Source organism: Setaria italica, chromosome IV, assembly GCF_000263155.2.
Source record: "Setaria italica strain Yugu1 chromosome IV, Setaria_italica_v2.0, whole genome shotgun sequence".
Classification (NCBI taxonomy): domain Eukaryota; kingdom Viridiplantae; phylum Streptophyta; class Magnoliopsida; order Poales; family Poaceae; genus Setaria; species Setaria italica.
This window is the reverse complement of record NC_028453.1, coordinates 35,642,796-35,667,371: the sequence shown is the minus strand read 5'-3', so window position 1 is coordinate 35,667,371 and position 24,576 is coordinate 35,642,796. Positions and strand designations below refer to the sequence as shown.

Here is a 24,576-nt window from a genome sequence, read left to right as displayed (position 1 = left end):
AAGCCGGGGTCCGACTGCGTCGCCTTCACGAAGCTCCCCTCCAAGCGCAACTCGACGGCCAGCCACTGCCCATGCTACAACAGTTGCTCCTTCATCACCAGGAGCAACGCCAGCGGCGCCAGGTTCCTCCACGGTTGCCAAAGAAAAGACTGCGGCCTTCTTGAACTCGATCCGTCTAACACTGCAGCTTCCCCTCGCGGACAGACCGCCAGCCAGAGCGCCGGCCGCGAGCACGGCGCCGACGCCACGACGGAGCGGCCGTCTCGCCAACCAGCCTTTGAACCTCACTGTCCGACCTTCAAAAAAGGGTGAGGTGCTCGCCATGCGCAAATTAGGTATAATTGATCGCGATGCCGACGCTGACCATGCTGCCACAAAGGACTTCGACAAGTTCCTAAAATCTACGATGCAACCGCGACACTTCGCGGCACTCCGAGACATCTTTCCGCTGGCCAACGATCTGACAGATGATCAACTCATGCAGATCGCGTCCAGCGCTGGAGCGGTGACCGCTTGAAAGACGACGCGGCAAGCTGCAGAATCGATCGATGTCGCACAACATGAATACGGCGAATCTCAACATTTTGGTGTGGAACGTGCGCGCCGCGCACGATGTCGCCGGGATGCACTGCGTTCAGTGGCAAGCGACGCGAACGCCTCCATCGTTTGCGTCCAGGAAACGAAGCTTTGTAAACTTTCACACTTCCCGGCAGCTGAGACTCTTGGCAACGCGTTCTCCACGTTCGTGTATCTGCCGACCACAGGGGCTAGCGGGGAAATCTTGTTGGCCTGCAAGGGCCCGGACGTGGTGTGTTCTCCTCTGCATCAGGGCCGGTACTCGATCACGGCGACGATCTCTGTGACTGGCCACTCCGCTCCATGGTGCCTCACCACGGTCTACGGACCACAGCCAGAGGCCGCCAAGGTTGCGTTCCTCGACGAGCGATCGCTGCATGAGCGTGTTACACCGATGTCCGCAGCCATCGTGCAGGAAGCAACGCTGTGGAGCGCAGCTGGAGCTTCAAGCATGGGAAGTTTCAGCTGGCCGGCGTCTCTGAACCACTAGCTAGCGTGCGTTGTGTTTAAGTGTTCTTTTATGTAATGGTTGCTCTAGTGTTTCAATGTAACAAACATAAGTAACATCGAATATTTCTTCTTTTTAATAGAATGACCCGCGTTGTAATAAATATTTCTTCTTTTTCTTTTTAATAGAATGATACGTAGCTCTCCTGCGTATTCTAGGGAAAAAAAATTCCCCCGCTCCGCTCCCCTTCCATCCTCCCTCTCTGTCCGGCGGATTTCGCGAGATCGTGATTTTGCTGGGGTCGCGTCATGCGCGGCGTGCTCGACGAAATGCGATCGGAGTGCGTACGGCGTTCTTCCTGGGATTTAGGATGCCGTGTGTTTTGAAGGTTGTTAGTCTCGAGGCATGCTGGTTTCTATTTAGTAGTAGAAGCATTGGTGGTACAAATATGCAAGAGTTTCGTAGCTAGCTAACTGAAATGCTGCACAAACGAAACTGCCACTGCCAGTTTGAGTTTGATTTGTTTTTACTACTTCCTCAAGGCCACAGAGTTATTTGTTCATAGAATATAATGTGATCTTTGGGGAGCATGTGCTTCCTCTGCTCCAGATATGCAGAGTAATTCGAATTGATTCTGCTAGGATGAACCAAGTGTCCTTCTCAGAAAAATGAAAGCAGGTGAAACCAATGGAACTCCGTCTTTTGCAGGTGTTCAGGGATATTTGAAATTATTTAACATGAGTTGACTCTCCGTGATTGAGAGGAGTGTCAAGCATACTTTCTTTTTTCCTGGAGGTTAGGGGTCAATGTCCGTTGAAATTTGATTGGTACCAGTGGGTCGTTTCTGCTGAGATTTGTAAGGACAAGTATGGGACCAATACCCTGATACTCTGCTGAGATTTGAAATAGATGTAGCTGACGTACTCATCCTCAACATAGTCCCTTTTTGTTAATAATTCATAATTGATTACGTGTTGAAACCAGTATGAAAGTGAAGTATCCTGCGCCTCTTCTCCAGCTCCTACCAATTTTTTTTCCTATTCTTCCCAACCACAAATCACAAGTAACACTTATACATCACAGTAGCATGGGAAAACATATCACTATAGTAGTGTGGGAAAACATGTACACGACAGTAGCATGGGTAAAAGGTCGACGGACCTGAACTTTTTGATGTTCCCATGGGTCTGCCCCTGCTTCTAAACTAACCCAAGAAGGAAACAGACAGGAAGAAGGAACAAAATATACAGCAATGATGAACATCTTTTTTCCTTCTTTTGGAAAAGGGGAAAAGTCATATGATTTCTCATGCTCCTAAATATAGTTATTCACTGCAATTCTATTGGAAAACACGGTTGTGATTGATATGTTGACAACTTGCCGTCCTGTCTATCAGTTACGCCCTTCATCTTTGTTGAAAATGGTCAATGCATTTTCAGAATATTAGTGACAGTTCTGTAGAAGTACAAGACAGGTCTTCCTTTAAACGCCTTTGGTCATGTAATACTTTTTTTCCATCATCTTATTCTTATGTTACATGTTAATAAATAGTTGCATTGATACAATATTAGGTACAGCTGATGAAAGACAGCCTTTCTTTGGTTTTCATATCAAATGACAGACACCGGACAACTCATACTCGTCATGTCTCATGCAAAAGGCAAAACAAGCAGCTCACCCAACTTCCTCGGGACTAAAAATCTTTTGTGTTGTTGTAAGTACGAAATCAACCTATCACCTACCTCGCACATTAGTAATGTGTAGTCTGACAAATCAAGGATTTATAAATAACTTTTATTCGTGAACTCTGTTTCTATCAATGCCAAAGTTATGATGTATGGTGATCTATCATATGACTATCTGGAACCCATTCACTTTATTCCCTGATATGCAAATCTGGCCGGAAGTTTCTTTCATATTTTTAAATTGTTATTATTAATGTTATTATAAAATTTTCCTTTTTGTTGGCAAACTTTATGCACGGATGGCATTTAGCCCTGAAATAAGTGGCTGTGGTTCATCCCATCATCCTATCTGTTGGTTAACCTTATCCTTAATCATCCTCTCTTGGCTTATTCTGTTTTTTTGTTGATCCTCTGATAGCAACTGGTTGCTGCGGTTACGGGCGTGTGCCCTCCACAACCACTTACTACATTGCAGCCTGATCACATCCCCATCATCTGACTAGTCAATGACTCATTTTAGTTTCAGTGTGTTCATAGTTTATACATCTCCTTGAATTTTCATTTTTCTGTTGTGTGCAATAGTTGCCTTTTTATTTTTAATAGTGGGCTGTGGGTAGGACCTTGATAGCTAACCAGATATGACCTAATCTGTCACTACTGATTAAGATTTTCTGACAGCTGAGAGTTCAGCGGTACCATTTCAAATATCTTGGCCCATCATTTTCCTGGTTACTTGAAAGGAATTAAGAATTTAGAAAAAGGAAAGATTTTTTATGTTAGAACCTGAAGTTCATATTAACATGATTCCCATAAAAATAGTTTACTGGACTATCCACGTATACGTAGTTTCTTTGTCCCATTTGAGTGCCGACAACCAGCACGGCTCATTATGAAACCAATCTAAAAGAAGTTTAATTTGCTATAAACCAGCACTGCAATTGGTTTCTTTTTGGATCACCAACCATGCATTTGCTGTTAGCCTGTTACCCCCACAGATTGGGCCCCTGTAGAAATGGCAGCACAGTAGCGTCCTTTTGCTTAACGCCATGATCCCTTTGGATTTGCAGAGCCTTCTGAAAGTTACGTATTTGTTGGGCGCAATTCTATGATTGAGCCTTGCCTTACCACCTTACAACTTGTGACAGCGTGTGAGTTACTCTCTCTCTCTCTCTCTCTCTCTCTCTCTCTCTCTCTAGGAGTGATCCAAAGACCACATACGTATGCAGCCTAACCATCATACAATCTAGCAGCTGCCTTTCTGTTTAAAACGTTATCCAGCTGTAGGAATGATGCGATAGGAACCTTGACGGTGCTGCACCCTGAGTGTTTTGTGCTCTTGTGTATCTGAACTGTCCTAAAATCTTTAGGTTAGGATTTCATGGATATTCTGTCGATCTTTTTTTCCTTTTACCGAGCACTAGTCTTGCCCTACCATAGATGACATATAGTCTGCTCACAACTATTCTCCTATTGAACTATGATGATATATATACTAGATTTCCAGTGATTTTGAGTGACACTGTATCACACATGGTACCGTGCAACGGCCATGCCCCTCTTCAAAGAACAATGAAGAACTGGGCTGTTTCTGGGAACAGGGATCTTTGGTCACTGTATGACTTGTATATACCCGTGCCGAAATACTTGGACCCTGCACTGTTTGATACATAGCTTCAGCCTTTTCTCCCAGTTCAAAAACTGCTTAATGTCAGGGATTAGGACTTTTCTTAGTGAATTGAAACTTTAAACAACCTTTCTGTTTTTCCTTACAAAACTGCATCTGTTCATCGTATTATCCTTTGCCCTACCAAACTCATTTTAAGTGGGCTATCTAATCCCTGATGAATATGATCACATTGATCTGGAACTGGTGCCGACTTCCGAACCACTAGAGCACCTACCCCATTACTCAGTACTGACCCTCTCTGATGATAAACCTGCAGATTTCTGTGGCGCGGAGTCTCGACCTGCCTGCACGAAGCCCAGAGGTGCAAGAAACATCCATTCTTGAAGATCAACCCATGATCTTACCCAATTGCTTTCCTTGCCGATCTCCATCGCACTTTCACTGTGCGCAAATAAAAGCTGAGATCGGTCGCCCATGGACCCGATTAGGACTCATCCCTGTAAAGGACGACGGAGAATGGTTTGCAGAGCTGGGCAGTGGGCGCGGCCGCTGCCCCTTGGTCCATAGGTTCGGGCCAATGAGTCGCTTGTTTGGGCGTGCATCCTGTCCCCATTAAGGGCCAGATCACGAGCGAGGCAGCCGAGGAACAAGTCGCCCAGACCTTTTCTTTGGACGCACGCTGCTGGGGGCGTATGGGCCGTGCCGGAAGAGGCGTCGCTGTCGGGCTCCGTTTCACTGTGCCGCCGCTGCTCGTACCAGAGGATAGATCGATCAGGACCAGGGTGCCAGGGGCAAAGCGAGCGCTGCTGGTGCGGAGGTGTGGCCAGATGGGCCTTGCCCGTTTTGGTAATCCGGCATGGGGTGGGGAAGTAGTGCTTCTACTTTTCCTGCATTCGTGCTGGTGCATGCATGCCGTGATGGTCGTTTGGAGGCACGCGAGATCTGATTTTAAATGCAGAGATTTCGAGAGAGCTTGTAGCTAGATATTTGTGGGGATGGAATGATTTAATGAGTTTTACTCCTCTTCATCGACTGAGATCTAGCTTATCCATCAATCATCCAAATTTGTACTAAAATTTGAATCGGGAAGAAAGTTTGGGTTTGGATTTGGGGATTGGGGGCTTACCTTGCTGCCCGGCTGTAGAGGGAGCTTCCGGGCGGCTCGCCGGCTGGCGGTGGAGACGGGAGAGATGACGGCGGAGCGGAGGCAGTGGGGATGCCGTCGAAGCGGGCGGTGGGAGATCCTCGGTAGGCGGTGGAGGCGGCGGGGGGTGTCGGCTCCAATGGTTAGCGTTGGGCGGTGATGTAGAGCGGCGGTGGAGGCGGTGGCACCGCCGGAGCCGGGCGGGCAAGAGGCCGCGGCGGGGGAGCTAGGATCGCTGGACTTGAAGAAGATGATTTTTTTTCGAGATAGGAGGCCGCATCGGGCAAGTTCGGGTCGCAGGAGATAGGAGGCACCACGAGGGGGAGGACGGTGTCCGGAGGCCGCCATCATCGTTGCCAATCCAACGTTGGGGGAGGGAGGTGGAGGACGAGACCGTGAGAGGCAGAGCGGCGGCAGCAGCATGTCCTTCGTCATGGCTCGGGAAGAAGAAGAAATGTTGGTAGAAGAGGAAGAGATAACGTTATTTGGTGTTGAGTTGATCTGGATGTTAGTTCTTCATCTAACGGTTGGGAATATCGGCTTACGAAAAAGCAGAGTATGAATCGACTGACGGGGAGACACTCTGATTTAATTTAAGCGGAATTGCATCAAGAATTCTACTGAGAGGCATCTTTTTCTGAAACACTACATGCACTACACAGGAGATTACATTTCCCAATAGTTTTTTTGTTTCAAATTGTCCAATAGTTTATAGTACATTTTGTTAAGTAGCTACAAAACTTGGGTAATGGGTTTATAGGAGATTATATTATTAGCAAATCATCAACACTGTTAGGACCAAAAATTATACTAACAAATGTACGTGTTGGTCACTTAACTAAAAATACTAATGCACTACTGCAAAATGGGTTTGTACCGATGATCCGCAAGGGTTTTTACCATCAGGAGAGCAACTAATGAAACAAAAATGACAGTACAAAGATTTTTTTCTAGTCAGTTGCATAACCGATGGTACTAAACTGTTAATGCCATCGTGTTTTTTGTTGAACCAACTATACAACTATCATTTCCATCGATATTGCACAAACACAAGGGCCGATATGGTTTGTATTTTTTTGAAGTACAGGAAGGGTTTGTGAAACCCCTACTAATTATATATTGAAAGGAAACAAAATAGTTACAAACAAACGAGAAAGCAGGATAGTTTTAGCACCAGGGAATGGAAGAAGGAAAAAACCCGGAAGAAAAAGTAAAGAAGCGAGCTTTACAAGGCATTCAGCCAATCTTCCACTGCTTGTAACATACTAGATCGAGCTCGATGAAGAACTAGAGCAAATTCCGAAGAAAAATTATCTTTGCATTTCTGGATGGAAGGGTCAACTGAGTTGAACATCCAGTCATTCCTTATTGTCCAAATGCTCCACAACATTAAAATTATGACTTCCATGAAGAATGGTACTACCAGCCTATCCCTGATTTGCCTGATGATTCTCAAAACTGGTCTGGTGGTTATGTAAGTGACCCCAATGGAATTCCAGCACGCTTCTGCAAAGTTGCAGTGAAAGAAGAGGTATCCCACCGTTTCTCTGCGTTGTAAGATGCATAATTCACAAGCATACGAGTCCAAATTCATGTGTTTCCTTCTAAGGAGGTCTCTTGTGCTAACTCTGTCCTTAAACAATAACCAGCAGAATACTTTATGCTTCATTTGGCATTTGGATTTCCAAATCTATCTATAAGTTGGGTGTGTAACTCTTTGTCCTATGAGGGCCTTATATGATTTTCCAGTGGAGAATAGTGCATTTCCCCATATGTATGACCATTTATCCACTTCTCTCTCATGTACCGTATTGATGTGTTGTTGCAAGCTGGTCAATTGTGTATGCGCTTGGATTGTGAGAGGCAAGTTGAAATTGTCAATAAATTGTGGTTTACCCATGGCTTCTTTATAGGATATGCTTTGATCCTTAGCAAATGAGTATAACTGTAGGAATGCTTGGGATGGTACAGTCCATTCCAGAGGTTGTTCCATCTGCTACTGTAACTGATGCAATACCTTTGTACTTATCTAGTAGCTTGACAATGTCTCTCCACCAGAAAGACACTTTGTTTTGCTGACCTGGTAGCCTACCATTGCTATAGTAATTTTTCCAAACAAGATTTACCCATGGTGTATCTGACCTCGTGAAGATTTTGTGCAGAAATTTGAGTAATAGTGCCTCATTATGTGCATTAATGTTGACCACCCCTAGGCCCCCTTGTTTCTTCGGTAGACATACCATTGGCCATGCTGCTTTGGAAGGCTTTTGGGAGGTTAGGTCTCCTCTCCATAAGCAATATTTTCTGTATCTATTCAATTGCTTTATGATTCCTTTGTGCAGTTTCAGGGTGGATGTATAGAAGACAGCAGATGAGGAGAACACAGAGTTTACCATTTCCAACTTTCCTCCTTGACTCAAGAAGGTGGATGTGCATCTTAGCCTTTTTTCAATTTTCTGGATAAGAGGGAGAAAGTGCTCAATTTTGTGTTTGGTAGTTCCCAGGGGTAAGCCCAAGTAAGTGAAAGGTAGAGCCCCTTTTTGGCATCCAAAGGTTGCAGCTAAGTTTTGTACAGATACATCAGAGATGTTTAGCAGCACCATTACCGACTTACTATAGTTTACCTTGAGACCTGTTGAAGTTGCAAAATTGTGAAGGAGCTCTTTTAGGTGCAGGAGTTGTCTGGGGTAGGCTGCCATGATGAGTAGGGTATCATCTCCATATTGTATTATTGGGAAGTCTGTTTTCCTGCTCATTCTGGAATAGGGAGGTTAATGTTCCCTTGATCCTTTTCTTTGTTCAGATGTAATTGCAGAAGGTCTGCAGCCAAAACAAACAGGAGAGGGGATAAGGGGTCCTCCTGCCTGACTCCCCGTCTGCAATGAAATATTTTTCCTGGTATACCATTAAGGAGAACTAATGATGTGCCTGTTTGTAGGATGGCTTTGATCCAGCTGATCCATCTCAAACCAAATCCTTTATGCTTCAGTATTTCCAAAATAGCATTATGTTCTATTTTGTCAAAGGCCTTTTCGAAATCCAACTTTAGGATTACTAGCTCTCTTTTGGAGGATTTGTAGGTATGTAGATATTCAAAAGTCCATGCTAAGCAGTCATGTATTGTTCTTATTTTGATGAATGGTTCTTGTGAATTAGTCTCATGATGACTTGTTGTAGCCTCTGTGCTAGCAGTTTGGTGAGCAGCTTGATGGTGGAGTTAAGAAGTGAGATTGGTCTGAAGTCTCCTACTAGAGTAGGGCAATCCTTTTTGTGCACCAGTGTGATGTAGGAAGAGTTGATACTTTGCAGGCATAAATTTCCTTCAAAAAATCCCTTGCAAAGTTTGTAGAAGTCCTTGCTATGAGATGCCAAGTTTTCTTTAGGAATTCACCGTTGAAACCATCTAGTCTAGAAGATTTGTCATTTGGGAGGTCAGCCACTACTTTGTCAATTTCTTCCTTTGCAAATGGATCTTCCAACCATTCTAGATTACCATCCCGCTGTAAGAGGGTACTCAAGTCAAAGTACATGTGTGCATATTCAGATGTGCCCATCCTTTCCCTGTAGGAGTTCCATAACAGTGTGGCTTTAGCCTCGTGGTCATATATATCTTGGCCATTACTATCTATAAGGTATGAGATAGTATTTCTTCTATGCCTTATTGTGGCATTTGCATGGAAGAATTTTGTGCATTCATCTCCGAATCTCACCTAGTTGATTTTCCCTCTTTGTCTCCCGTAAGTTCTCTGCTGATTAAGAAGGGTTTGTAAGTGATTTGAGATTATGCTTCTGAAGTTCCATTCTTCTAGGGTTAGGTCCCTAACTTCTTCTATTGTGTCCGTAAATTGGATGATGTATTAGGGTCGGCTTGTGATATGGTTCCCAAAGGTGGAGACACATGTATTTCTTTTTTGCAATGAGAATTACACGTTAAATGGAAAATAGTTTACATGAGGCCTCAAATACATAAATAAAACAGAAAAAGTTATCCCTCCTCATGGAGGGGGTTAGCCTGAAAAAGGAATAACTAATATTGTTGGCCACTTGTGAAAAAACTAACAGGAATGAAAATTCTTGTAATGTTGGCACTCTCATGTTCTGTAACTCTCATGAGATTCTTTGATAATGAATTAGGATTTAGGACCGATCAAGGAATTTACTCCCCAAATCCCTGGATTGGTGGATAGGTCGCTAGTGATGGCAAAAGTGTAGAGTGGAGATGTGAGGTGGCATGATATTGCCGACCGCAAGAGGTGGAGATGCTATGAGTTGATGGGCTAGCACAATAACATACATTAGGTGGTGGTGCCGACAAGCATGAGGACGTAGAGGAGAAAGTTGTCGTAGTTAAGAAAGGAGGCAGTGGGGTTGTGGACATGAAGTCGGCTTACTGTGGCAACTCGCTAAATCATTGATGTTGTGCAAGGGGGTGAGGGAGGAGAGGGTTGAAGTGTAGGCTAAAAAAAGAAAATTCGGTGCTAGGTATTGCCCGGTATACAGTATACCTTAAGAAACTACTGCACAATAAAAAATGAGATAAACATTGAAGGGGAGAATTATCAAGGACGTTGCCCACTTTGAATTGTAAATAAATGCTTTCTAAGTATTCAAAAAATAACTATATCAATTAAAGAGAAATTCTTTCTTATAACGGACGATTCCTTGTCGTTATTTTGAGTGATGGTGTTTTCTCTTTTCTTTGTACTCGTGGTTTTGGTATCTAGTACCGACCTGTTGAAGTTCATGATTACACAGTGTTTTGGATCTATCTGTGAACAGTAGAAGAGGAACAAATTTGGGATGTCACACGAATCTATGTAAAGTATCAGCTGTGCTCGCGTTGGGCAACGGAGGCAACAAGTGTCTCTTTGCCTCCCCAAGCCATTTAAACTATCAGCTGTACACCCAAATAGAAACGGCAGAGTGAAGCTAGAGGACGACTGGAAGAGGCACACATACTGCCTTCATCCAAATCTGTCAATGTGCACGTCAGCTCCTGTCTGAAAGAGCTCTAGGTTTTTTCATTGGACCGGGCGGCTACTCATCTGCCCTAGTGTCGTCAGTCGTCACGTCATTTTCCACTGCAAATAGCATGGTTTTCAAGAAGAGTAGTGGCCTCTGGCGAGGCTAGCGTGTGGGTCCTGAACGTCACTAGGTACTTGTGTGCCCATGCTGCCCATGGAGTTTGGCATGCAGGTCGCATGCTCGCAAGTCGCAGTGGACAGCTTGCCTCGGCAAAGCTCTCGAGGATGTAAAAAAAAAATCCTTTGCAGCATTCGCATCATCCCATACAAAATTGCAATCCTAACATTTGAAAAAATAATATAATCCTAAAATTGGATTGCAAATACTTTCGTAATTAGATGGTCAGATTTTATTGCATTCCAAAACTAATTGTATGTGGCCAACAAATTAGAGCACGAGAGTTTTTTCACGCCATCACTAATATATTTGGAAAAAAATACTAAGATTACACTTTTTTAGACGAGGGAGTACTTTTTTTTTGCATGGATCAATGCCGTTAACTTTAAGTTCTAGAATACAAAAGCTAGTGCAAATAATATCGTCAAAGTTGGCGCAAATAACCCGCTCTGAAGATGATATTAGCATATCGTAAATGTTGACATGTATAATTTTTTACCATTTCGCCTTTCGCTTTTATTTTCTTTGGGTAGCACTGGTTTTGAATGAATATTTATCAGTGCTATCTACATCACGCCCGGCACTTGTTTTCCCTCCTCGCACCTTTTTTTCACCCTCAAATCTTGATTCAGTGGTCACAAGATCACCCTCTTTGTTGTCCCGATCTGCTACGCTCCTTTGTATGACATCTATCTGTGCTCCACCCTCTTGCTACTGGGGATTGGAGCAAGCCTTTGCTAATGCTCGAACTCCTAAACCCTAACCTAAATGCCTCGTCGAAGAAAGCCATTGCTAGAGAATAGCCCATAAACAGTCAAACTTGGAGAAGAGCGAGGAAGAGAAAAAGTCTGGCGTGGAGCCGTTGAGGAGAGAAGTACCTGAACTTTGCCGTATTTTTTTTCTAAGATGGCGGCTAATGTGATAAAGTTAATCGTATCAAAATCATGCACTACTCATCTGTTCCGGGTATAAATGAGCCGGCACACTAAGTCATTCATGCTGGGTCAGAAACGAGCCGGCACAAATAATGAACTATCCGTGTCATCTCTCTTATTCATGCCGGTGCAATTTTGAGCCAGTATGAATAATGATTATCCTTGCCTGCTGGAAATTGCATCAGCATGAATACTCCATTATTCATTATTCATGTTGGCTTAAAATAGAGTCGTCATGAATACTCTCAGGATTATTCATGCCGGATCAAAAATGAGCTGGCAAGGATAATCTATTATTCGCATCGGCTTGAAATTGAGCTGGCAAGGGTAATCCATTATTCGCACCGGCTCAAAATTGTGCCGATAAGATTCCCACCTATGCAATTCAAATTTTACCTTGTATTTGGAAATTCATAATTTTTGCATACGGACTTGCCTGGAGATAAGCTTTATATGAAAATTGTACGGCTTGACGAGATCTATAACTTTGTAGTTGAATATTTTTTTTGATTTGAAGTCATTTACATGCCCAAATAATGGATCAAAATGTTAGACAATAAGTGTTAAAAGGAATAGAACTTCCCTTTGCGTGCAGATATATGGTGTAGGTGTGATGGTAAGGTCATGAGTTTAAAGGCTGGACACCACATGCGTGCGTATTTTGTGTGAGATGCGCGTGACTTGTGACTTGAACTTTTGCGTGTTTCATTTATAAATTCCTATTTTTAATATATGTGCCGATGCAAGGTTGCACCGGTACGTATAATCTGTTATTCATGCCGGTGCAATTTTACATTGGTAGGTATAATCTGCTAGTTGTGCTAGCTTGGACGCCAGCATGAATAGCCGTCCACACTCGTGGAACCAGCTTGTTCACCGGCACGAATGAGATTTTCGAGCCGGCACGAACGAGGTGATATGCAGTAGTGATCCATAGAATATTTGAACCGGTTTGGTTTTGTTAATGATGTAATAAGCGTCCTAGTCGGACCTATCGTTCTGCCAATAATTGGACAAAATGGCTAATTAAACATGCTAAACAGCCAATTAAATAGAAATGGCTGACCATGTATAGAGTTTAAATGGGCTAAACAACCTTTTAGGCTAACAGCAGTGTTGAAATTGATGATGTAAATTAGACAAGTCACTACATGATGTCATGGATGCTCCGAGTGTTCTTTTCAAATAGATGGCCGTTATGGTCATTCTTCACAATTCCTTATAAGTTGCTGTGGGGTTTTCAAATCTAATCTGGACATTTTCTGAGAGGAAAAATAAAGGAAAATGTCAAATTAGCACCCTTAAGTGTATCTAAAGTTTGGATAACCCTGTAAACTATTTTTTCAATTTACCCCCTAAACTATGCCATTTAGTTCAATTTACCCCTAACATGATTTATTCTTTTTTTGTTCTCCATACAAAAGTTGGATTGCAATTTAAATTTTTGTAGATTCGTAGTGAACACCACCATGTATGAAGAAAAACATATTATGAATTATTCATCATTAATTTTCATATAATTTTGTATCCCACGAATTAATTTATTATTAAATATCATACCCTATCAAAATAATGGTTAAAAATAATGATGTATTTTTCTAACATGTGTTATGATGTTTGCTATCATATCACAATATAGTTTAGAAGATAAATTGAACCAACAAATAGTTTATGGAGTTATCTGGAGTTTGCCTATAGGGAGTAGTTTGGATTTTTTTCCAAAACTAAATTAGGAACCAACAATTCCCCACCAATATTTTCTAACTTTCTAAAAAAAATAAACCATCGACCACTTGGTAAATTCTTGATGCTTACCCCAATTCGGCTAAAAAAAGCCTTGGTTACTTAAGAAGAAAATATAAGAAAACCAATAACCGTTGGCATTCGCATAAAAAATGATGTAGGAAATCATGAAAACCTTGTACTGCATCAAAACATATAAAGGGGTAAACTAGACCTTCCGCTTAAAAATTTCCATCATATCATTTCACCTTATTGTTTATGGATGATCTAAATAGTTTTGGTCTGTTTCATCCTTCTAAATAGTAAGTAAAATGGGTGGGAGGGGATTGTATCAAATTCCGGTCTTGTTTGGATAAACCCATTCGAATCCCTTAAAATTCATATGGATTGGAGGTAGAAAATGAACTAATTTCTTCCTCAATCCCTCCGATACATATAAGATTGGAGAGGATTAGGAAGCATCCAAACCAACGTTCCTTGGGATTACAACCACATATGGGAAATTTTCCCGACCAATACGATGGGATTGGTGGTCATGACATGACTATCCAACACAAAGACACCAATTACAGCTAGGGTAAGGACGCACCAAATGCTCCCTACAAACAGACAAGCGCTGCCGAACAAAAGCTAAGCATCAGTGCTACAGAATTATTTTGCCCTAATCCGAGGGCACGGCACAGTTCGTGGCGATGATTCTCACTGCCATCGCCGCTAACAAACGTGCGGGTGATGCAAGCGACGTCCCCACCCTGGAGCGAGAGACGGCGAGACCCCCTCCTCCATCACATATCCCGTGGCCGATCGGGCCGACTAGGAATAACATGTGTTTGCACAGCAGCCGACGTGTTTTACTGTTCCCCTCCGATCTAAAGGTCATGCTCATCCCTTATTCTCTCTCTGATCTCTCTCTCTCTCTCTCTCTCTCTCTCTCTCTCTCTCATGCGTGTGTGTCTGAAAGGGATCACACACGAATGATCTACACGGCCAAGCAAAGGCAGACCTCTTTCCTTGTCCCTTTATAAAAGGGACATGCCTCCTCCTGTCGTCCATGATCGTTTTGCCTCCTCTTGATCCCATCAAATTGCCTTTCTTCCGACCTGCCCATCACACTGCCGCCGTTCTCCCTCTCTACATCCCATCCTGATCTCGTTCACTCGTCACTGCCTAGCTTCTACCTGCAACCTAGCAAGCCATATATACCTCCATCCGGATCTCGAGCACAAGCTCCTCTCGGTCCCATGTCTGCCATCTACATGAGCCAGCTCTCCACTGCCCTCCCTCTCATGGAGGGAGATCACCACCAGGATCACCACCACCACCAAGGTCATTTCCAGGCATTCAACCTGCCCAAGGATCCCCCAATCCTGTTCCCCTTTGTGATCAGCAACAGCAGCGCCAGCGACAGCAGTCTGAGCTACGGATCCGGAGACCATCATCACTTGTTCAGGCAGCAGAATCAAGCTATGCTAGAGCCCCAACATGTAAGTACTCAGTAGTACTAGCTAAACATATATATGTGCTCAATTTCCCAATTCTATGTGTACGTAAATTAATTTTTGTTCTGCTTGTTTGGCCACTTAATTAACATGCCCTTTTCCTTCATCAGATGATTGGGGTATCATCAGCAGCGAGTGTCTTCGCGACACCGTTCCCGACTGTGGAGAGCATCCGGGACGACATGATCGAGCCGTCCTCATACGATCCATACGATATGGGGAGGCTCCAGGTCGGCGGATCACTGGAGACTGCGGGGAGCTGGACGACGCCACCGGCCAAGATGAGGATCACGAGGAAGGCGTCGACCGATCCCGGTGCGGCGAAGAAGCCCAGGAGGAAGGTACAAGGGTACGAAGACATGATGGGCACCAGCGGCCAGCCTAATTTGGGTGTTAATAGGGTGTGCTCCGACTGCAACACCACCAAGACGCCCTTATGGAGGAGTGGTCCTTGCGGTCCCAAGGTAGGAACAGCCGTTGGTTTCTTGTTGCCTCCTCGAACTCGTGGAGTCGTGGTCCTTGCACTTTGTACGATTGTTAGAGAGCCATAATTTGCAAGCCCATGACTGTATATCTTGTTTTGCATGGTGCAGTCGCTCTGCAACGCATGTGGTATCAGGCAGCGGAAGGCGCGGCGGGCGATGATGGCCTCCGCCGGCGGCTCCGGGCCAGCGCCCGCCGACGGCGCCAAGGCAGCCACGGCCACGCCCAGGGACGCCATGGCCGCATCAGTACATCACCCGAAGGTGAAGAAGGAGAAGAGAATAGACGTGGACCGGTCGCTGCCGTTCAAGAAACGGTGCAAGGTGGTCCAGGATCACGCCCCCGTCGCCGCTCCTCCTGCCGCCGCTCACAAGGCCGCCGCCGTCCCGCCCACCGGCGAGGTTGTCGACGCCAGCGGTCTGAGCAGCAGGGACCTTGTCGACGACATTGGTCTCATCAGCTGGAGCAGGAGTCCCGCTCCCCCATCTTCCGCTGCCTCCTGCAGCTTCCGGTCATCGCCGGGCTTGCCGGTGCAGCAGGACGAGGTCACGGACGCCGCCATGTTGCTCATGACGCTGTCCTGCGGGCTTGTCCGGAGCTGATGATCTACCGATCTGTCTACAAGGCACGATTAACCAGCACCGTGGGCCTTTTGCAGAGCTTAGCTAGTGCCTTTGACTGTTAGTGCGTGTTACCGTCGTCTACCTTCCGAGATGTAGTGTTTTTTTGGATTCTTGTCCTTGTTCCCAGTGTAACCCGTGTCACTGTTCGAGTCATGTGATTCGTTCGCGTATGAGAGAGAGAAGAGTGGAGAAGATAGGAGCGAGAAGATCACGAGGGAAGTAATAAAAGTGAAATCGTGAGATTAGCATCTAGCTGGAAGTATAGCTAGGACGATATAATTGCATGTAGTGTGAGTTTCAGTTTTTAGCATATATGCTGTGGCTATAACATGGTCGCTGGCTGTATTTTTGTTCTTCGTTTTGGTTGAGTTTCTTGTATTGGAGCTAAAAATAATAGCAATATATATGGAGAGAGACCTGAGGTGTGTTTTGCTGTTCATCGGGACTCGTTCATCACTTGTTTCTGATGGTTATGTCAGTATGATCTGCTGTAAGTTGTGTCAGCTAGCTTGGTCGCTTTATCACTGGTTTTCATGCCATATTCTCCTTTATCATGTAGCACCTGAGGAGCCTTGATACTTTCTATTGCCATGTTTACCTTTGTGTTAGTAGTATCTTGTAGGTGTGCTATAAACTGGTTTAATTAGTCCCTACCACTAATAGGGTGTACTTCATGTCTGAGGGGATAAGATAAAGTGGCTTTTGTACTGGGAGGTCCAATTAAACCTAATCTCTCTAACTATTAGATCTCTGGGATGTCCCCAGGCCTTCCAAAATAGAATTGTAGTTTAAAGCTCAACATGGATGAGTAATTTCACATTCAAATTGTTCATTATTTGCACCATAGGACTTTACTTTTGACAGGTAAGAAGTCTGAACGTATGCAAACGGATTGACAGTACATTGTTTCAGCAATGCTTTGCTAAACTAAATTACCCATACTAAAGCATATAATTTGACACAGGGTAATCAAGAATATGGACCAAATGATAGAGGCACGCTTACGATGCCCAAGATATGCCCAATCTTTCACGGTACCAACAATGATTAGAATAATCTTTTCTGAATTCACAATTTAAAACATCCCAAACTTAATGTCTCTTTAATCTGTAACTAAATAATGTGTATGTGTACGAGCAGCTAACAATCTGTCCAGCAAATAAACAAGCCACGGAACAGAAACTCCAATACCAGTGTGTCACGACAGGATAATTCAAGTGGATCTTGATTGGCCAACATGTAAAAAACCAACAGTAACAAGTAGATGTTGATTAGTAGATGCAATATATCCACCAAGAAAAATTCTTCCACCCATGGTCTCGATGAACCACGATTAGAAGAGAGCGAGGGTAATGTCGGAGGAATTCGAGATGCGGCCAGGCTGTAGTAGCTCGATGGCGCAATCCACACAATCCGAGGAGAATCAACAAGATATATATAGATGAGGGAGGAACCACCCTCTGCTTCTTTCGGGATGAAACCCTAGATGATAACACACGATAAAAACAACGTTAATGCTATGAATCAGGCGTCCGAAGGATTTAGAAAAAAAAAAAACGGACGCTCAGCTCTCCACTACTTATTTCCGCCGATACAACAGAAACGACGTGCGCTCTCCACCACTCATTCCCTCCCCTGCTTCCCGTTCCCCAGTTCTCACCCTGAGCTTTCTACAGTGTTCATCTTCTTCGTCTCCATAGAGCTCCATCAAGCAACATGCTCCTGAACTCAGCGACGGACATTGCGGGGAACCGCTTGCTCTAAGGCGCAGCGCGGCTGCTGCAGCAGGGAGGGCACGGGGCTGGCGAGCTCAATGCAGGAGCCACCGTTGTTGCTGGTACAGGAGGTCCTCAGGCGGGGCTGAAGGTACGGCACGCCGATTGGGCCTACTACCTTCCCGTGGTGGTGCTCGGCCTCCTCTGGAACCTTGCATTTATCCCCATCTCGCTGTTGTGCTCATTCGCAGCTGCTTGGAGTCTATTTCTATACTGCTCCAGTTCTAACTTGCTGGATGCATGTTGCGGTGGGTAGTTTGCCATGTCGCGGTGTGTAATTTGTGATGTTGCATGAAGTCATTTGAGATGTTTCATCCGCTAGCATTTGATGTTCCATGGTTGTTTTTCGTGATGTTGCACTAGGCATTTCTGTGATGTTGCAGGACATGGTATACTTATGTTGCATGAAAAATGACGTAGGAAACATTTGATTTTAGATGGTAATGAGCTAATTTTTTCGACATTTTCTTGATGTTGCTAGCTACATTTTAACATGTTATTGAAGGAAATTTCTGATGTTGCATTCGGTATTTTGGAATGTTGCAACAGACTTCGTGTTCAATTGAAAAGAGGTTGAATGTTACGCGCAACATCGTATACATATTGTATAGTAGTGGGAGTTTTTTTGATGAGGCGACCGTCTGATGCTACGCTCGGACGTCGGGCGCTTAAAATCAAGTCTGCCTGTTTATAGGGCTGCTGCCCAAGTTAAGCACATGCAAGCACCTGGACTCAAGTCCGACTCCAACGTGAACACATGACCGGGCTAACACCAATCAACCTGGACTCAAACATGTGCACGCAGGCACCAAACAAATTATAACTCTGACTCAGCTAGCCCAACAAAATAAACTTGACGAACTGCACACATAGCAAACCAGACTTGATACAAGTTGGAAATATTAAAATAATGCGGCACCTTGCTTAATGACTCTACTTAGCTACCTTTTATTACTATAGATCTCCTCATTGTGCTTGCATATATCATAAAATAAACAGGCTAGGATGCTAATCAAATAAATCCAAGCCGGACTGTACTCTATGTCCAAATGCATGGTGCATGTCAATATATATTTATATATTTATTTACCTTCTTCTCTTCCTCCTTCAACGGATTAATTCCTTTGAATATCAACTTACGTGGCAGCACATCAGTAGAAGCAAGTTGACTGATCTCCTCGACTTTCTTGCCATGCTTCACCTCAATACAAAATTCACCAAGCTTAATTGCCAAAGGATTTTGCTGATTATTCCTGTCCCAAATAATTGAGTCCTTCCCCTTATGGAACATGACATTAGCTGTAATATTTTGAGACGCCGTAGGCTCATCGCCGAATAATATGCCTCCACTAATTAGATCCATATGTCAGGACACATGAGTCGTCAGTGCATAACATCTTTGTCCATGAGCAACCACTAGATCTGCACATGTGTGCATCGTGACCAACTGACCATGAGCCGGTGCCTCAAGTTCATCCTTGTATTATGCAATATTTGACACAAGAAATCTTCTTACTATTACTAATATATATACCCAAGGTAAACCAATATATGATTCTAAGTATTTATTTCTTATACTATTGGTATAGAAAATAATAATTAAGATATATAGAGAAAGTGATGAGAATATATAGATTTTTATGTTAAAAATATAGCTCAAATTTATGGTCAATTAAACAAATTCAAAGGCATATCAGCAATGCAAAGTGGAAAAAAGATTGCGAATGTGGATAAAAATATTATAGATAAATTCTAACTAAAGTCTATCGCAAATTCACAATTGAATGAAGATAATATATATACACACGCGGCAGCGGATTAATAATTTACACCCAGCCAACCTAACACCCTTCTTGCAGCTCAGCTACCTGGCTCGACCGTATCCTACCCCTGTCCCTCCCATGGACGACTATATATCACATATGCGACGGATAACAATCTGATGCCTATGCATGGGTCCCACCTGTCAACGTTGCCTTCCTCTTTCTCCGCTTCTTTCTCCTTTCCCTTCTTCCTCTACCACCGCTCGTCGCTGGCGACGCTAGGTTAGGGTCTTCGAGCGAGGGGTTGTCGGCGAGCTCCAATGGCTTCCGACCTTAGAACAGGGTTGTAGAGGGCGCAGGGAAGCCCTGCGACGGAGGTCACTTGTGGGGCAGTGTGGCGTGGTGGTGGCGATACCACCGGCTGAGGACGGCGGCTTGACAGGCAGTGGGTAGGGACTGGGCAGGCCGGGGTGTGAGCTCTCTCCGGTGAGTGGCCGCCGGACGCGTGAGGGAGTGGCTCCCGAATCCGGTGATGGAAGCCGCCGGAGACGGTGTTGGAGGACAGTGCGGGGGGCGAGCAGGGGAGAGGAAGCGAAGATCCAGCGATGAATCCTCCCGGAGGCGGAGGTGGCAGCGGCGGTCGTGGCCGTGTGCTGGACTCGCCGGTCCGTCCCGGCCTCCGCTCCCCGTCCAATCTCGCGAGCGCGAGATGCGCGTAGCACGGCGAGCGGCGGGCGCGAGGTGTGACGGCGCAGAGCCCGCCGAGCGCGCGGGTGCAGCGGCATGCGCAGGCGAGGGGAACGGCAGGCCCAGGGGCAAGCGCGCCGCGCGCGACAAGGTCGGAGCAAGCGCGTGCAGGTGGAATGTGGCGACGTACGGCTAGCGGGAGCGGCGGGCACGAGCGAATCGACGAATCCCGCGGCCCCACGTCAAATCCCGTGGTCCTACTGGCTACTGCTCATCCACTGCTGCTAATCGGAGATCTCTCCGATGTGTGGTGCTTCCAATGGCTTAACGACAAAAGGGGATCGACCTTGCAATTCTGATCGCGTTCAAGCCTATCAGACTTTTTTCCTGTTTCTTTTTTTCTGCTGAATCTCACCACCGTCCAGCGCTCAAAGGTTGCAAAAAGAGAGGTCATCAACCATTCTGCAGCTTCGTCAGCTTTTGAAAATGATCTCATTGCTAACAATAGCACGCTGCTGCGTGTTCTCCTAGGTGCTATTTATCTATCCTCAGCTGTGAATGACAAACTACTGAAGAGAAGGAGATCAGAAGAACGCTCGGAGTGAATGCTAATCCCTGCATCCTAAATTACTATTCGTTTTAGTTTTTATAGATACATGATTTTTGCTATATATCTAGACATACCATATATCTAGGTACATAGTAAAAGCTATGAATTTATAAAAGTCAAAACGAATAGTAATTTGAGACGGAGGGAGTAGTAAATTAGAGAGTTATTAAACTACCGAAGCAAAGGAGATTAGAGCGAATTACTTAAAACCAGTGCATCAGCCTATGCTCTAGCATGGGCTAAGAATTTTAAGAGACATTATATTACAAAGTTACTAAAAAATTAGATCTCTAGCTAATAATCAAAATTGTTTACCTACTACTCTCTCATTTATTTAATATTCTAACACAATACCCACATAGATGTGTACTTATCTTTATCCGATTGTGATGGACTTTTTATAGTAATTACTCTATACAGTTTTTCATACACATTCATACTTTTTTCACTTCACATCGCACCTACACACATTGTGTTTCACATGAAAATCAATATTTCTCATTGCTTCCTCCCATCATACATATATACCTCAACTTAGCATTTTCTTTGTTAACAATGACAAAAATATGTAATTTAGAATCATATACTAATTTTCTTTTGGACATTATTAAGATTTAGATGTTTACTTTAGATGAAGATCTTAAGTGTGTACTTCAGATACAAATTTATGAGTGTATTTAAAGTTATTTTTTATGGGTGAATTAGATGAAGATAATGTGGTTATTTTAGATTTTTTTAATGATAGTGGTGGATAATTTAGATATAGGCTTTAGGAGTTTATTTTAGAATATTTTCATAATGATTTGTGGATGGTAATTTTTAAAAAACCAATAGATATGATAATTAGAATCTATACGATTGACGCCTATTTTATGTTTGATCAAATTTATATAAAAATATATTAATGTTTTTGATGTCTAGCAAGTTTCATTAGATTTATTATGAAATATATTTTTATCTATTTAATGTTACAAATATGGATACTTTTCATTGTAAATTTGGTCAAACTTAAAATAGTTTAACTTAGGACAAATTTAAAGGGACACTCTTTGCGGAATGAAGAGAGTACGTGCGAACTACGGGCACGCACCCTGTCTTCTACTTAATTTGCTCGATCCATTTGCAGGTGGACGAGAACGAGACGATAAAACACAAAACAGACCAGCCAATCGGGTGAACAAGCGCGCGAGAGCACACGAATCTGGAGAGAAATATCTGATGGAGGAGCGTCTGAACACGATCGCCTGACAGGACAGGACGCACATCCCCTGAAACCTAGAAGCCTCTCAACAGCCAGGGGATCTCCACCAGCTGAAGATTTTCTGGTGATCCCAAAAAGGTGGGCGATGTCGTCTTCCACCTGACGGCCGGCTTGTGGTCGTGGCCGCCGGCGGTCGCTCAGTCGCGGATCATCCCGATGCCTCCTGAGCTAGCTCATACCGCGATCGATGCCCGTCGCGTCGAGCCCATGGACTGGCGCCATGGTTGGCCACGCGTTCTGTGGCCGGGAGTGCCTGGTGTCCCGTGGGATTGGCCGATCGCCCAGTTTATTTCGCCGGCTCCTTTTCCTTTTTATGTGGATCATCTCGCCGCGTTTTCTCCGCGGCTTCCGGCGATCTGGAGGCCGCGGCGCCGCACGTTCGGGTTCTTGCGGGCAGACGGAGGTGGACGTGCGCCGTCGTCTCCTCCGCGAGTCGCCGTCGTGGCGGCAGAACGCTGGTTGGTTTGTTCCATCTGAGATTATGTACTCTACTGTAAAATGTGAATCTGTGATGGCATCGTTGATTGATTGGATGGCTCGATCGAGTCGTGTACCGACCGATGGCGATCCAAGGTTTCGGCTGCCAATGGAGTGTGGCGACCGGTGAGCAGCGAGCTTATCGTCTTCTTCAATTCTCCATCGGTTAGCGGTGCTCCATGCTGCCTTATCCGCTGCGCAGGATTATTGTCTGCGAGTTCTTGTCTGACTTGCATCCTGTCATGGATCACTCAAGAGTCACTAAGGCCGTTTGGTTCACGGGACTAAAGTTTAGTCACTGTCATATCGAATGTTTAGATATTAATTAGGAATATTAAAAATAGACTAATTATAAAAATCAATTGCACAGATGGAGGCTAATTCGTGAGACGAGTAATTAGTCCATAATTTGACAATGTAATGCTACAGTAAACATGTGCTAATCATGAATTAATTAGGCTTAATAGATTCGTCTCGCGAATTAGCCTCCATCTATGTAATTAGTTTATAATTAACACATGTTTAGTCCTTCTAATTAGCCTTCGAAAATTCGATGTGATATGGACTAAACTTTAGCTCAAGAATCTGAACATCCCCTTAACTTTAGGGTCTTGTCAATTTTTTATGCCGCATATACAGCTTTGCCACATCCATGGAGTCATAGGTGTGGAAAACAAGATACTCCATCCAAAAAGAATACAATTCTTGTTATGCACATGGACAGGTACTGTTGTAAAGGAATATAAGACTACCCACAGCGTTGGCGGTGCTGAGGCAAAAATTATTCCGACACCTCAAAATGCACGGAGCGTCGCTATCGATGCCGAGTCTATGTGGGACCGCCTCGTCAGACTGAACCATCAGAACGACGCCTTCCACGTCTACTCCATTCGCACCTCTGAAATGTTATTTTATTTGGTGAGTGCCGAAGCATGTACATGCCCCGTGGGCCGTGGCCTTTACTTTTGATTTTCAGCATCATCCCTACAATGGCTGCATCGATGCTCGAATCAGCATCACCCCTACAATAGCTTTGCCACATCCATATGGAGTCCTTGGTGGAAAACGAGATAGTATTCTAAGGGAATACAAAGTCAGTCTCTTGATCCACTAACGAACAGCCCAATAAAGACCCCTAAAATTTCACACAATGATAAATTTTTGGGAGGTGCTATTATGCAGGTGCCTGAGTTTTATTTCAGTCGATGAGTTGTATCAATTCAGTGTCCATCCAACCATCCAAATCCTATACGACACTGTTCATTCTTTCATTCCATCTTACTCGCACAACAGCTATCACTCTAGTAAAAAGAAGCTATATATATTCACCCTTAACCCATGAGCATCCACCCATCTTTGGTGGCTATCTCACTGCCGCCGTGCCACCCATAGCCGCACGATCTAGACGCTTGCTTGCTCTTCCACTACTATCACTGTTCATCACCTATATATCCTCCACTACTAGCGGCGCCGGTCATCTCCAAAAGCCCCAATTCTAAGCCTACAAACAAAACCATATCCTAACACAATTCGTTCCCCAAACTCGAAGGAGCTCGTCGTGCGTCCATGAATTTGAACATTCACACTAACACACATGTACCCAACCTTGCTCGATTTGAAGCAAAGTAGATGATATGTGCAACTATTTTTTTTGCATGATGGATGACTTATCTAGAAAGGAGGGAACAAAGAGTTTTTTTTACTTACTTTGAGTAGAAGCTTAGCACCTCACTAAAAAGAAGATGATCTCCCCCTCAACGTCCTCCTATTTTCAGAGGCTATCTCGCCACCAAATCTATCGGTGTCACCCACAACCACACTAATCAAGCTGCTTCCTTGGACTTCCCCCAGTCGCTCAAATTCAGAAATATGTAAGGGGTGTATGTTTCCCCCCTTGAAAGGATGGCATGAGTCACTACTATTGAAGACAACATCACCGTCGTCCCAAACCGTGCATCACCGCCGGTTTAGGGATCCGGCGGATGAGGGTCGGCAGTGATAGTAGAAGGCACCACCGTCTGATGGGAACCGACGGTGATGGCCTTTTTCGAAAAAAAAGAAAAAAATTGGGCCCCACGCCCCCGCGACGCACCTCGTC

The 24,576-nt window shown here is 44.4% G+C and overlaps 1 protein-coding gene and 1 long non-coding RNA gene across 2 annotated transcripts; both read left to right on the top strand.

The window, feature by feature from the left end:
* The first annotated feature begins 14,299 nt into the window (after nt 1-14,299).
* LOC101767991 (putative GATA transcription factor 22) lies at nt 14,300-16,344 on the top strand. The gene is made up of 3 exons (XM_004965986.4): nt 14,300-14,784; nt 14,910-15,263; nt 15,393-16,344. The coding sequence occupies exons 1-3, from the start codon at nt 14,542-14,544 to the stop codon at nt 15,882-15,884; spliced, it is 1,089 nt and encodes a 362-aa protein (XP_004966043.1). The 5' UTR covers nt 14,300-14,541; the 3' UTR covers nt 15,885-16,344.
* A 1,174-nt stretch (nt 16,345-17,518) lies between these two features.
* On the top strand, nt 17,519-22,638 carry LOC111256941. The gene is made up of 2 exons (XR_002677204.1): nt 17,519-17,771; nt 21,867-22,638. It is a non-coding gene; the product is annotated as an uncharacterized LOC111256941 (long non-coding RNA).
* Nucleotides 22,639-24,576: the final 1,938 nt, after the last annotated feature.

Excerpts from the sequence above, each read along its gene's own strand:
- LOC101767991 (XM_004965986.4), top strand. The coding sequence starts at position 14,542 with ATGTCTGCCATCTACATGAGCCAGCTCTCCACTGCCCTCCCTCTCATG. Across the intron at positions 14,785-14,909 it reads CTATGCTAGAGCCCCAACAT|ATGATTGGGGTATCATCAGC; the intron begins GTAAGTACTCAG and ends TTCCTTCATCAG. Across the intron at positions 15,264-15,392 it reads GTGGTCCTTGCGGTCCCAAG|TCGCTCTGCAACGCATGTGG; the intron begins GTAGGAACAGCC and ends TGCATGGTGCAG.